Source organism: Periplaneta americana, chromosome 6 (assembly GCF_040183065.1).
Source record: "Periplaneta americana isolate PAMFEO1 chromosome 6, P.americana_PAMFEO1_priV1, whole genome shotgun sequence".
In the NCBI taxonomy this organism is placed as follows: domain Eukaryota; kingdom Metazoa; phylum Arthropoda; class Insecta; order Blattodea; family Blattidae; genus Periplaneta; species Periplaneta americana.
This window is the reverse complement of record NC_091122.1, coordinates 39,455,513-39,469,751: the sequence shown is the minus strand read 5'-3', so window position 1 is coordinate 39,469,751 and position 14,239 is coordinate 39,455,513. Positions and strand designations below refer to the sequence as shown.

The following is a 14,239-nucleotide window of genomic DNA, read 5'->3' as shown; positions in this document are numbered from 1 at the left end:
AACTTTACACATCTCAGAGCTATTGTAGAAAAATGTGCTAACTTTACAAGTAAAGTTTACACGTTTGTAAAATTACCCTTCATTGTGAAACAGAATGCTTGTAAAGTGAGCAAAATTTAATTTGTAAAGATTTTATTTCCTTTGTAAAGTTCAACATTACAAACAAAGAGTCCACACCTGTGGAGTAACGGTTAGCATGCCTAGCCGCGAAACCAGGTGGCCCGGGTTCGATTCCCGGTCGGGGCAAGTTACCTGGTTGAGGTTTTTCCGGGGTTTTCCCTCAACCCAATATGAGCAAATGCTGGGTAACTTTCGGTGTTGGACCCCGGACTCATTTCACCGGCATTATCACTTTCATCTCATTCAGACACTAAATAACCTGAGCTGTTGATAAAGCGTCGTAAAATAACCTACTAAAATAAATTACAAACAAAGATTGTGAAACAGAAGTTTACAATCTACAAGCAAAGTTTACAAATTACAAAGCTTGTAAACATTGTGAAACAGGCCCCTGGTCCAGAATTTATCTGTTATGGTAACAATAGTTTTTGGAGGAGAAAAATTCGCTCCGGTGTAGGACCAGAAATTAATCTTTACGTAAATATTATTGCAGTTTCGGTCAACTACTGCATATGAAAGTTACTATAGGCTAATTTTGTTTCAATATAGTAGAAAATTTTTTTAAATCTTTCAGGTGCTTGTTTTTTCAAACTAACTGGCTTATTTTGCATCATTATATAAATCCACACGATTCTGTATTGAACTGAGTAACATGTCCTTTAAAATAAAAAAGTTAAACATTTGAAGTGGGTGGAAATTTGAAATAAAGGTTTGTGGATAAAATGAATAACACGGTTTAACCATTTGACTTGACAATGATGACATCAATTAATTTTAAGAGTTGAAATAATTTATCAGTTTCAACCAGGTTTGTATTAGGTTAATAAAAATGTCTTTATCGTCGTAAAATTAGTCTGGTAACATTCCACTCGGTAGGAGCAGAGTTATTTGCCGCGGAAGGCCAGACAAACATCACGACATGAACGTAAGTTGATTCTCTTCTATAGGCGCCACATGCACGTACGCATTTGAAAATGACTAAGATTGTCACATGACAGCCTATTTAGCTTCTACCGTTTTTATTATACACACCCTTTTCGTTAGTGAAGTAACACTTCTCTATTTTTACGAATCACGTTGGAAAATACTATCTAGAATAACGGTTTGGGAACGTGAAACAACACTCAATCTTGCATTCTGGAGTAACGCTATAAAAATAAACAACATCAGGAACACTACATGACCTTCTTTATATATCGTACTTAATATACAGCATGCAGCTTTGGCACTCTATGTAGTAGCCATAAATCACAGGTAAGCCCCAGAAATAGCACATACGGAAGTCAGTGTTCCTCACAGCACTGCAAGGAACTGAAAAAAGATTCATGTCAACGTTTTGAATAGTTCGTAAATCCTTATATTCGCAGAAGAAAAAAAAAAAGTCACATACCTTCTCATCACACGTTTTACACAACAGTTCGGTTTATCATTTTACAATTTGTTTTCTAGCAATTATTCTAAAGAGTCCGCCGAGTTAGCTTGTGGGCCAATAAGTGTGTCGCCAACATTGAAAAAGCGGTGGCACATCCTCATGGCCATCGAGATCACCGGACTTCATTCACCAGACTTTAATCTAGGTCACTTGAAAGCCATAGTGTATTAAACATTACTAAACGATACAGAACATCTACGGGACTGTACGTAAAATGAATGCCGTGTGGTCCGAAAAAACAGCATTGTGGTCTCATTTTCAAGCATGTGTACTACATTATGGAGGAGCTAACTTTGAGCTCCGTTGTAAGGCAAAAATATCCTGACCTGATACTTTATTTAAAAATTATTCTAAAAATAATTTATAATTAAAATTATTCAAATAAATATTTAATATTAAAAATAACACTAAACCTTAATATATATCTTCCCGTAAATATCTCATCATCATTGGATTATAGTTAACTCTTTCCGCTCGAATGAGTCCGTTCGGAATCACTAACATTTCTGTAATCTCTGACTCATTTGATTTGCCTGATGATTCCATTTGGTATCCTCAGAAGTAGTTTCGTTCTCTACCGCTAGAGTGCAGCACTCGCCAGTTCCTTGGCCAGTTGTTACTAGGAAGAGGACTGTTCTATTTTTTTCTCCATGCTGTCCATGAAAACAAATTCAGGTCAGGAAGGGTTAATAATATAAATTCTAATTATTAACAGTTCTTAATCAAGTCATCAGCTAGTCGGGATAACATATTTGACCATTTTCTCGACAAGGAAACATAGCGATTCCGTTTCAGGAACACACAAACGAAGCTTTTAAATGTAATGACGGCTCAATCAGTGTAACATACAGTTAGATATATCATATGGTTCATTTAATTTATTTTCACTAAAAACATTGTAGTCCTATCACTTCGGCTTCCAAAATTATCTATGAATTCTTTCATAAATCTGAAATGTTCGGTCTGCATTCACAGTTTTACACCATTTCTTTAACATAACATCTGATTCTGCGTTGTGTAATTTTCTGAGTACAGCTGTGTATTGGATATTAAAATCTACAAAACTTGAGGTGATTTGATGACATTATTACCATTAGAAACGAAATATTATTATAGTTACTGCCATGATGTGACTATTTTTCATTTATTATAGGACCTACATGTTACTGCTATATTGATGATATGAAAGTGAAACGTTTTGGAGTTAAGAAAGTAGATGTAGAGAATATCTTAAATTAGATCTTCATTTCTATAATTTAGTGAGTGGCGGCTATATAGTATAACTACAAAACTTACGTAAGATAATAATATTGTTATTAAAAATAAAATATTTTTATTGTTACTAATCAAGTGGGGTTGGGTTTTTTCATATACCTACTTAATGGTGATACATATTTATATGCGTTATTCTCTTCAGTATTGACTCAAGAGAACGTAAAAATTACAATTTCTAAGGAAAGACCAAAAGGTATTACTTACTAATAAAATAAGAAGCCTACAAAATTATGTAGTCTCCCAATTATTTCAGCAAGATCTCTTAGCAGGATAAAATTATTTTACCCTCTACATTTCAAGCTCTACATGCAGCAGCTATACGAAGATGCTATGTCTAATGCTCGAAAGCATAGCAAACCTGACATTTTTTTAACTTTCACCTACAATCCACAATGACCTGAAATCGCTATTGCTTTACTCACATATGAAAAACCCGCTGATCATCCTGACATTGTTACTTGCGTTTTCGCGTTCAAACTCGAAAACTGAAGGTGGATAGGTTCAAGAAAAAGTATTTGGAATAAAAAATCATCCAGAGAGAGTATGTTTCATTATTGTGGAAGCAAATAACTTTCAGAATGTCTGGTATTCTTCATTGAAAATAAATCTGAAAAATGTTTATTTGAACGTCTAATGAACTTAGTTTGCAGCATTTCTGCACAAGCCACTAGTATAAATTATAATTATTAATAGTTCTTAATTAAGTATCCAGTTAGTCCTGTAACATGTTTTGACCATTATTTCGACAAGAAAACATATGCGACTCAGTTCCAGGAACAAGTAAACGAAGCTTTTAAATGTAATGACGGATCAATCAGTGTAACATACAGTTAGATATATCATATGGTTCATTTAATTTATTTTCACTAAAAACACTGTAGTCCTATCATTTCGGCTTCCAAAATTATCTACGAATTCTTTCATAAATCTGAAATCTTCGGTCTGCATTCACAGATTTACAGCATTTCTTTAACACAACATTCTTTATAAAATGCAGTGTCTTCATCCCCGAATTGCAGTTCAGAATACGTTTCAAACTATCCTAATAATGGATTACGTACGTTTTCTGATGTCTAGAAAATTAAGTAATATTTTTCAACTAACTTAAGTCTGCAATAGAAGTACAAAATTAAGTCCATTTACAGTGTGCTGATCCGTGTATTCAAAAACGTAAATCTCAAAACTGACGTTGTTTTATTAGTTCCGTTTTCCATCAAATCCCTATTTACAGAGCCCCCGTTCATTCTGTCTGAATCGGAATTCTGTCTGAAGTCACAGCAACCGAACATGAGACCCTGACACACGGGAAGCGACTTCAGGAAGGATCACAACTCTTGTTTCGGGGTGACAAATGTCACACGTGCAGTAGGGATTATGTGGCGGAGTAGTGACTTCCAGACACGTATCTCACGGAAAGAAAATACTCGACAGCAGGATTTCAGAACTTCGCCCTCGTCTCTCTATACAAAATGTAATACCTTAAAAGAATAGTACTTTATATCAAATCATCATCATCATCATCCGTCACGAATTAGGCCTGTGTAGACCTGTTTCGGCCCCATCTAGCAGTCTTTCGTATCCTAAATGATATTTTCACGGAATATTAAACCAAACTTTCGTATTTTCATTAGTCACTGAAATCGTAACAAAATAAGAACCGAAATAGAGGTAAGATCACCACAAAACTATATTCTTAATGTATAACAGTAACGAAGACAACTTTTATCAAAGTTATTTATGATATCAGTGTTTCTAACTCGTCAGACTCTATACAGTGTCACAAATTCAAAGGAATTCACGACACTTTTGTTTCCTTGATTATTTAATCGTTAATTAGGATGTAATATTCAGATCTTTGTACTTGATGAAAGACACCATTCAGTCTTGAATCACATTTCAGGTAATGGGAAAATATTAATTTCTTATAGTTTACTCTTATAAAATCACAGATTTTCTTTACGTAGGATGTAACATTCAAATCTTTGTACTTTAAGAAAGAAGTCATGAATCACATTTACGGTAATGACAAAACATAATTGATTCATCATAATTTTCTCTTATAAAATCACAGATTTTCTTAGTACTCAGTCAATGACTGAAGATTTCCATATGAACTGTTACTCTTGATTTTTGCAAATATTCTCGCATAAGAAATAGACTTAACAATGTGTGTTACCTACTCGTACCTATTAAAGCTAACCCTTAATCACAGAAAAACCGTGAAATTCGACATAACATAATAAAAGCCCTTAAAACTGAAGCTCCAGTACCAGTGACAGAATTTTATTCTGAACTTCTATATGACTTATTTATAATATACATAATGTGTTATTACGGCAATACGTTCAAGATTCTTTTCATAAAAGTATCTCACTCAATAACTACAGTACATACACAAAGTAAACATGTTATAAAACATCTCTGGTATAAGCTTCCATCTGGGTATGGTAAGATTCTAACAGAATACTGAAAGACAAGTTGTGCTGTTTAACAAAAATTATAAAATAATTATTATTCGTCGGAAATAAAATTAAAGGAATTATTTTAAGTATTGTTCAATATTTGCTCAAAATATGCACATTACCGTAGTTAATAATGTCAAAATGGGTAGAATATTTTACCGGTATCTGTACTTAATTGTTTCATGAAAATATAAATATAATTTAGTCAACATATCAAGTTTAAAGCAGGTTAATTCTATACATACTCAATAAAAATGCCTTCATTTGTCTAGTTAGTCCAATGGAAACAAAAGAACATCGTCTAGAATCAACAGCCCTATTTCCTTTCTCGGTGAGGATGTGCATATAAATCTGGCGAAAGTGGACGTAAGAGAATCGTTAGCTACAGGAAATCTCCATCAGATTAGCAAGTTGCGGTACTTACCAGGTCGGAGCCTTGTGACGCCACGCCTGCTGTGCTCGAAAGATCACGTCTCCTTCGGCATCTCGCTGAAAACAGAGGCATAATGCCAAAATATAATAGAGGCAAACACGCGAGATTGCGTGGTAGGCCAGCATCCCTATACCTACCCCTTTTCATGCACAAAGTTTGAGCAACAACTCGTTACAACCTCAGACAATATTTCGGGGTGAAGGAACACTTCAATAAAGGGCGAATACAAGCACAATTACTCCCTAAAGCAGGCCTGGCAAACTCGTATAGTAAACAGAGCAGTCGGTATATGAATACCCGTGCTCCAGCAACTGTAGCGGAAGAAGCTAAGCGCTCTGAGAGCGGCTGTTTCCCAGGCCTGCCCTAAAGAGTCTATCCTACCTACAACAGCGCGCTCTACGTTATATTGTATAAGCGAAAGACTTAAATAGGGAAGTGGTAGGCAGAAAATTCAGTTATTACCAGGAGGCGGATGTTGATGAAAAGACATCTTGTTTTTCACATTAGGACGATGCCTATTATATATATAATATATTTCTAATCTGACGTTGTCTATGGCTGTAAATTACTGAATGACATTAAATTCATCTATCTATCTATCAGTGGCGTAGCATGAAATTTTGAGCAGGGGAAGCTAACTCAAGTTGTCTTTCATGCAATATGAGAAAGCGTATTACAAAAATACAGTCTTAAAATAAATAGTAGTCAATTTCAAGTCAGCAGTCGAAGATTGGTTGGAACATCGTAAGTAACACCAATAAGGCATGACCTCAAAGGATACGTAGTAAAATATGATTTCACGGTTTACACATATCTCTTAACAAATAGACACGTATACGTATAACATTAGCTCACTCCCTGTCATACTTAGAGAAATCACAATATTAGTATCATTACGTAAGTATGCGTCTGTCTTTTGGTTGTGTCCTTCATTGACAGCAAGGGAGTCGGTCATTTGTTTTTTAAATCACACTTTTGTTCGTAAGTCAGTTTTGATAATACAATTGTCCTAAAAAAATCAAGTAAATTAGTGTCAGGAACTGATATTTCGCTCATTATTTATTATATCAGCCACAATGCACACTAACACTTCAACTGAACACAACTGACGAAATGGGATAACTCGGAAACTACTTATTTTAAATGTTAAAGCTAGCTTCTTTGCGAGCCTTGCGACTAGGGTAGCTTAGATAGAAAGGGATGGAAAATCTGCGGGGTGGATTACACAGAAGAAACCAGTCTGCTTGGAAGCTGGTGTGTGCAGGCTTCTTGTTTACTGCTGCATCACAAATCATCCTGAGTTGCCGCATCACAATATTTAACGCGTAAATATAAATTCTATTAAAAGTAATAAATAATTTTCTCCATAAACTGCAGGTTTATTATGAAATTATTATTAACTGGTGAAGCTAAGCTTTTTAGCTTACATTGACGCTACGCCACTGCTATCTATCTATCTATCTGTCTGTCTGTCTGTCTGTCTGTCTGTCTGTCTGTCTGTCTGTCTGTCTGTCTGTCTGTCTATCTATCTATCTATCTATCTATCTATCTATCTATCTATCTATCTATCTACCTACCTACCTATCTACCTACCTATCTATCTACCTATCTATTAATATATCTATGTTAATATCAACTTAAAAAAACTAATTTCTTATATTGCGTTTTTGCATTTTTTGACGTTTTTGAACTAATAAGTCATTTTTATATTTTTTCGGGATTTTTTGGTCATTTTTAATACTTTGAAGAACTTTTAGATAATTTAGAATGCATTTTACTTTTTTCTTTACCGATAGGTCTGTTAAATCATTTTCTAACCAAATAGGTCAGTAGTAATTACCTACTGAATAAGTGAATAACAGTGAAGTTCGAGTTTTATAGTTTCGAAACAGACTCTAAAGTCCATCCCTCATTCCACTGAAGGCTTCACTTCACACAACGGAAGTAATATAAAATGCTTGACAGCAGCTTAGTTTAAGTGAGGACTTTGACCGCTATTGTTCTTTTGTCCGTATGAGGGTGTCTTTAGAATTTCTGTTTGGAAGGGGAGAAATTTTCACCATGTCCTGGACAGGGCGTTATGTCCTCAACATGGTTCGGAAGGGATGTCGACTGTAGAAGACAGTATTTTTAGCACAAAGATTGCAAGAATGCACTCTGCGCCCACAATTTGTTTTGTCATTCACACTTCCTCCTCTGAAAGAATTGGTAACAAAAGTGAAGCGCGGAAGGAGGAGGAGACAGAGAATGAAGGCACTGACGTGGACCACCCCTGATTGAAACACATTGTAAACTCTCATTAAAATCTATAGTTTTCCCTTAAAACCTTCATTTTGTTGCATGTGCTTTTCTTTTATCTTAGCCAGATTCCAGGAAGTTGCCTCCTCTCTCAGAGATTTGCAGGGCAGTCATTGAAACAAAGTGACTAATTTTTAAGAAGTTGTAGTGTGAGTACGGTGAATAATATTTAAATATCATTTTCTTTTAATTTTATATCATTTCTCCATTAGTTTAAGGGCATTATAATGATCATTTTAAGTAGATTTTTAGGTCATCAACATCCGCCCCCTAGTTATTACATAGACTGATTTTCGAATGATCTATTTCTGCTATTGGTGTTTATCTAATATTCAATGTTAGGCTATAGCTTTTAACAGTGGTTCCCAAACCGGGGTCGTGTTAATAGTTGAGGGGAATCCCGAGATGATTTATAAAATGAAACAAAAAAACGCTTTGTTAACATACACTGACTCGTGTCTAGAAACATAAAAAAACATTTAACATAAAAATGAAAAGAAAATTTTAGTAGTTTTACACTGAAATAAAAAATAATTAAGGCAACCGGGGGTAATAAGGTCCACCTAAGGAATAAAACGTTCTTTCTTTGAAATGGAAACGTTTAGTAATTTTTGAATAATAGAATAGCATACTTTTATAGTTATACTATAATATTTTATTTCAGATATACTGTATATTCAAACAAACACGTAAATGCTGCGAGCAATGAAAATTAACATCATGTCACTAGGATATTTATTATGACTTAAGTTATTTCCCAGTTAAAGCTTCATTATCTTCACTCTAAATAAAATTATTATTTCAGAGGTTGACATTTAATTTTATACTTGCAAAAATAGCAATAAAGTAACCTGTCTAATTATTGTATAATACTGAAGTAAAATTTATTGAAAGTAACTATCATCATCATCATCATCATCATCATCAGCCACATGGTTTAAGCCTTGTTTGGCTCGTTCCGGTCTCATGAAGTATATACATTTTAAAATTGTTGAAGCCATCTTTTCCTGGGTCTACCTATGTTTCGTTTACCAGTTGGTCTGTAGTCTAATATTAATTTAAGAATACAGTCTTGAGTCATTCTTTCAACGTGTTGCTTCCATTTATTCCTATTTTTCTGTGAGTTTTTCAATTAAATTTAATATATTCAGTTCTAGTCTGATGTCTTCATTGCGTTTCTTGTCTAAGAGAGTATAACCTGCTATACTCCTCAAAAATCTCATTTCTATCACCTCGATTCTTTTTTCTTCGGATTTAGTAAGAGTCCAGAATTCAGAGCCGTATAGCAACATAGGGACTGCCATAACTTTATAACATTTTAATCTTGTTTCTTTGCTAGTGTATTTTAAAGTTCTTTTTATTACCCCACAGAAATAATTAAATTTGTTTATTTTATTTGTAAAATCTTTTCTTGCATATGAGATATTGTAGCCCAGATAATTAAAAGCATTAATTTGTTCTATCATTCTTCCATTCAACACGATTTTGGCTCTAATTGTTTCTAATCCTCTAAAGGCTAACACATACATTAATTTATTTCTGTGGTGACTGTAATGATGTCTAATCTGTTTAGCAGTATGTCCCGTTATTATTTCAGAGGTTACAATTTAAATTTATGTTTGCAGAAATAACAACAAAATAATCTGAAGTGTCATTTATTGTCTAATACTTTCATGCAGAATCGAAAGGAACTAACTACAATACACGCGTTTATTTCTCTAACTACAGTAAAATATAAAATTATAATTTATATTCAATTTTTAACCCATTCCTTACCAGTCTAAAATAAAGTAAAGGTAAACATTTGAAATATAATCTTCCCACACTTTTTTTTTTTTTTCAATTTACCGAAAATCATGTAAAGTGTAGTTACTTCCTTTCACGACTCACCAATTCAATTTTATCACGTAAACAGTCTTACAGATTTTCAAATTCTGATTTACGGAGCTTTTAGGTAATTTATGATAAGTACTGCTATGATAGTTCATCCAAGTAATTTAAGTACAGGAAAGTTTTATTTGAAGTACGTTTTTCTCAGTTTTATAGTTCGTTTCATTTTGTCTCTCTTGTTGCTTTTATTTGATCTTTTTTTCTGTTTCAAGTAGACTATAAAACTTGTGTTTTATTCTTCATACATATTATATGAACGTCCATCTGGTTGCGTTGTTCTATTTCTTCCCCACTCCATTTCGACTGACCTCACAGATTATATGATCGGAGAGTATTTCTACATAACTACATTCATCATTGTGTACATTAATCGTTCAGCTTGCTTCAATTTTTTTCAGTAAGACGATGGAAGCTTCGATTTTTAATTTCCGTAAATAAAATAAGATTTAGTGTACGTTGTGATGTTCCAAATATACGTCCCACAAAACGTAGACTAATTTTACGCTATTGAATTAATATATCCTTATGCAAATACGATACAAATAAATTATACGGTGTATTTTGAATAGAAGTCTTTCTGTAATCTTCAATTTTATAGGACTTTAATGTACGCATTTCCTGGAGTACCAAGCTCTTCGATTACGGACCTCAAGCCACTATTTCTTACGAACTGTTAACCACACCCTTTGCAAACAAATGTTTTTCTTATGCAGGGTCGATGAATACAGAAATGTCTGATGCTATGCTGCAACTCAGAAACGTGTTAGACAAAATCGTACAAGCAGATGAGTAAATAGAGTAAATTGGAAGCTAAAAATGTAACCCTCTATGAGGCTTTTTACTAAAACATGTCCAAACGAATTGAAATTCTATATCTCTGTTATTTGCCATATGCGGAAAAAATAAGTTGAACCAACATGAAAAAAGCATATGATATAAAAAATGTATCAGAATATTTTAATATTAAACAGGGTGAAACAACCCATATTCTCCGATGCCTCGTTCAGCAGCTACGCAACATAAAAAAGAAAGGTTCTAGTGACATTTACAATAAATTATGAAATGAATTATTCATCTATTTCTTCAAATATCCTGTCAATTTGCTACCCCGTTTGAATGGAGCGCCCTTTGGAACATGCTTCCTCTATTCATGAAAGATGTACTCTTCATGATGTTCGAGGACATGTGATTCCAACGTAACATCCCAACGCACTTAGACCTGGTTGTACGAGGACATCTGAACAACATCTACGGGGAGCGGGACCCGTTGCGTGGCCAGTGCGATAACCCGACTTCACACCCCTATTTTTTTTTCTTGGAGACATGTGAAGTGCACACCACTCGAAGTGACACCAGAGAGAAACTGGCTGTGCGAATATTCGCTGTTTTTGATCAAATTCGACACAGGCCAGTAATGTTCGATAGACTTCGATAATCATTGCTACGACGGTGTAATGAATGTAATCAGGTTCAGGGTAGACACTTTGAACACATGTAACTTGTTAGCAAACCTAGTTGAAAAATAATTCATTTCATATTTTGTTAATGTCACTAAAACCTGCATATTTTTTTTATGTCGCGTAGTTCCTAAACGAGGCATAGGAGAACATGGATTGACCCACGAAAAATGGTCCTCAATGCGAGATCTATCGATCCCCAGAGTTTGTCGGAGAAGTCCTGAAATACTCTGTATACATTTGATTTTAGATAGGCTATACATTTTAAAAAAGATGTCAGGAAAATGCCTTTGTTGTACGGATTTTTGTACTTAATTATTTTTGCAGATATTTGTCCAAGAAGGTAACTTAGACCAGAAAATGGCAGGTAATTTTCCTTGCCGCCCTCTCATTCAGGAATAGATTTCCTTTGCGACATGTATCATTCGGTTTTACTTTCCTAGTAGAAATTCTTTGTCGCTATTAAAAATCCATTTGCCTTTATCTGGGTTTGAATGTGTAAATCCCGGATGCCAATGACCAGCACTAGCAAGAAGGTATCCTATCTTAAAGGAGGTAGCAGAAATGGATTCATTCAAGCTATCGTAAACAGTCTCTAGGTCTAGTCTAAATTATGTCATTTTTATAACATGTAGACTTACACGGTAATCTGAGATTATCAGTTACCTTTTGAGATAATTATGTATACTGTATTTTATCTTAGAATTTTCATTTAGAGTCGCTTTAACTTCAAGGTCATTTTACTACTACTGACTGCCTGTCTAGACTTTATATACATTTCTTGTTAATGGGATTGCTATTGGCCAGACCGACATACAATTCACAGCTTAGGACAGAAAAACTTATCGATCGAACAAATTCTCTCTTCTAATCGGAATACTTCGGTAGACAAGCATGATTCACACTAGTAACTTGTTTCTTATCTTAATCACCTTGTCAATATTAAATTCTTCCTAAGAATATTTTTCTATTCTACAAACCATGCTTTTAAGATTATTATCATTATTTATGTTATTCTCCAACCGATAATCGGAATACTTCGGCTAGACAAGCATGATTCACACTAGTAACTTGTTTCTTATCTTAATCATCTTGTCAAGATAAAATTCTTCGTAAGAATATTTTTATATTCTACAAACCACACTTTTAAGATTATTATCATTATTTATGTTATTCTCCAACCGATAATCGGAATACTTCGGTAGACAAGCATGATTCACACTAGTAACTTGTTTCTTATCTTAATCATCTTGTCTCGAATCCCGGTCGGGGCAAGTTACCTGGTTGAGGTTTTTTCCGGGGTTTTCCCTCAACCGAATACGAGCAAATGCTGGGTAACTTTCGGTGCTGGACCCCGGACTCATTTCACCGGCATTATCACCTTCATATCATTCAGACGCTAAATAACCTAGATGTTGACAAAGCGTCGTAAAATAACCCAATAAAATAAAAAAAATTAATCATCTTGTCAAGATAAAATTCTTCATAAAAATATTTTTCTATTCTACAAACCATACTTTTAAGATTATTATCATTATTTATGTTATTCTCTAACCGGTAATCGGAATACTTCGGCTAGACAAGCATGATTCACACTGGTAACTTGCTTCTTACCTTACATTATCTTGAAAAAATAAAATTCTTCATAAGAATATTTTTATATTCTAAATCATACTTTTAAGATAATTACTGTAATATTAATGTTCTTCTCCAACCAGTAAACCTAATGTATCTCTAATGAGAAATGGTTTTACATACGTATTCGTGACAACAATTATTGTACATCTCTTTCCAGTGGTTAGAAGACCGGTGCGATACTTAGCATGAAAGAAACGCGTGCAGTCTTAGTAACTCCGTTTTTTTTTTCGTTTCTTAATTAAAAACCCGAGAAATATGGCAATGTTTTAATTAGTTTTTAAAATATATTGTGAAAATGTTTTGTGGCTTTCATGGGGATTATATCTTATTAAAAAATTGGAAATGAAATACTGTTTTAATTAGTTCTTAATATATCTTCTTATAAAATTATGGTGTCTACTATTTTCACGAAATCAACAGATCGAAGTATTAAATCGTCTGCTTTATGGGACAAAATGCAACGAAATTAGGACAAAATGTAGTGTTTTTGTAAAGTTACAGTACGTTAATAGTGTAGTATTATGAATTATTATTAAGATATTATATTTCAGAAATAAATTAGTAAATACATAATTAACGTATCATAAAACAAGTGTAAATCTTAAATATGAAATAAATTAATAAGGGATAGTAATAATTTATTAGTATTCGAAAACTTTTAACTTCAAATTCCAGCATCTTCATTATGAACTACCGCAATGTCTGTGGCAGCTACCTCATTGAATGATACAATACCTTAAGAAAGATAAGAGCAACACATTACTTTATGAGATTAGACTCATTTTTCCACACAAAAACTCACATAATATGTAAACGATGTAAGCTGAAGTTGTGTGTGTGTGTGTGTGTGTGTGTGTATGTATCCAATGCCTACCCACTTCACTTGCGTGATTCAGATTACCCATATTGCGAATAGATGCCAGAACTGTGACCCATTTTCTAGTTGTACACCACTTCGGCGGGTCACGCTGTACATGATGTGTATCTGTGGAAAGGTATGTCGTGTATTAGGGTGAGTGTATGTGTAAGTATAGTGTCTGGAATGAGTGATATGATGAAGATTAGGAAGGGAGAAGAGGAAACCCGGTGCCGGCACGTAGCCTACTCCTGTCGAATAGCACCAATGAGGCCGCCAAGCTCAACGTCCCCATCCGACGAACGAATCACTATCAACAGTGACATATGCCTTCTCTTCATATGCACTGCAGAGAGATTTGAGATTTAACCCAAGCAT

General features: G+C 34.1%; 1 protein-coding gene across 17 annotated transcripts in view; it reads right to left on the bottom strand.

Annotated features, from left to right (window-relative positions):
- The window catches only part of Rbp (RIM-binding protein), a 409,454-nt gene that overhangs the window by 371,291 nt on the left and 23,924 nt on the right, over positions 1–14,239 (bottom strand). For 13 of the 17 annotated variants that reach the window (XM_069827942.1, XM_069827940.1, XM_069827947.1 and 10 more), the window contains exons 1-2: positions 5,860–6,102; positions 5,714–5,778 (exon numbers count right to left, since the gene is read on the bottom strand). In XM_069827942.1, coding sequence (XP_069684043.1) covers positions 5,714–5,778; positions 5,860–5,869 — 75 coding nt within the window. In that variant the 5' untranslated portion in view covers positions 5,870–6,102. Of the gene's footprint in view, positions 1–5,713; positions 5,779–5,859; positions 6,103–14,239 lie in introns of those variants that run through there. The other 4 variants (XM_069827943.1, XM_069827949.1, XM_069827958.1 and 1 more) reach the window with 2 other exon arrangements.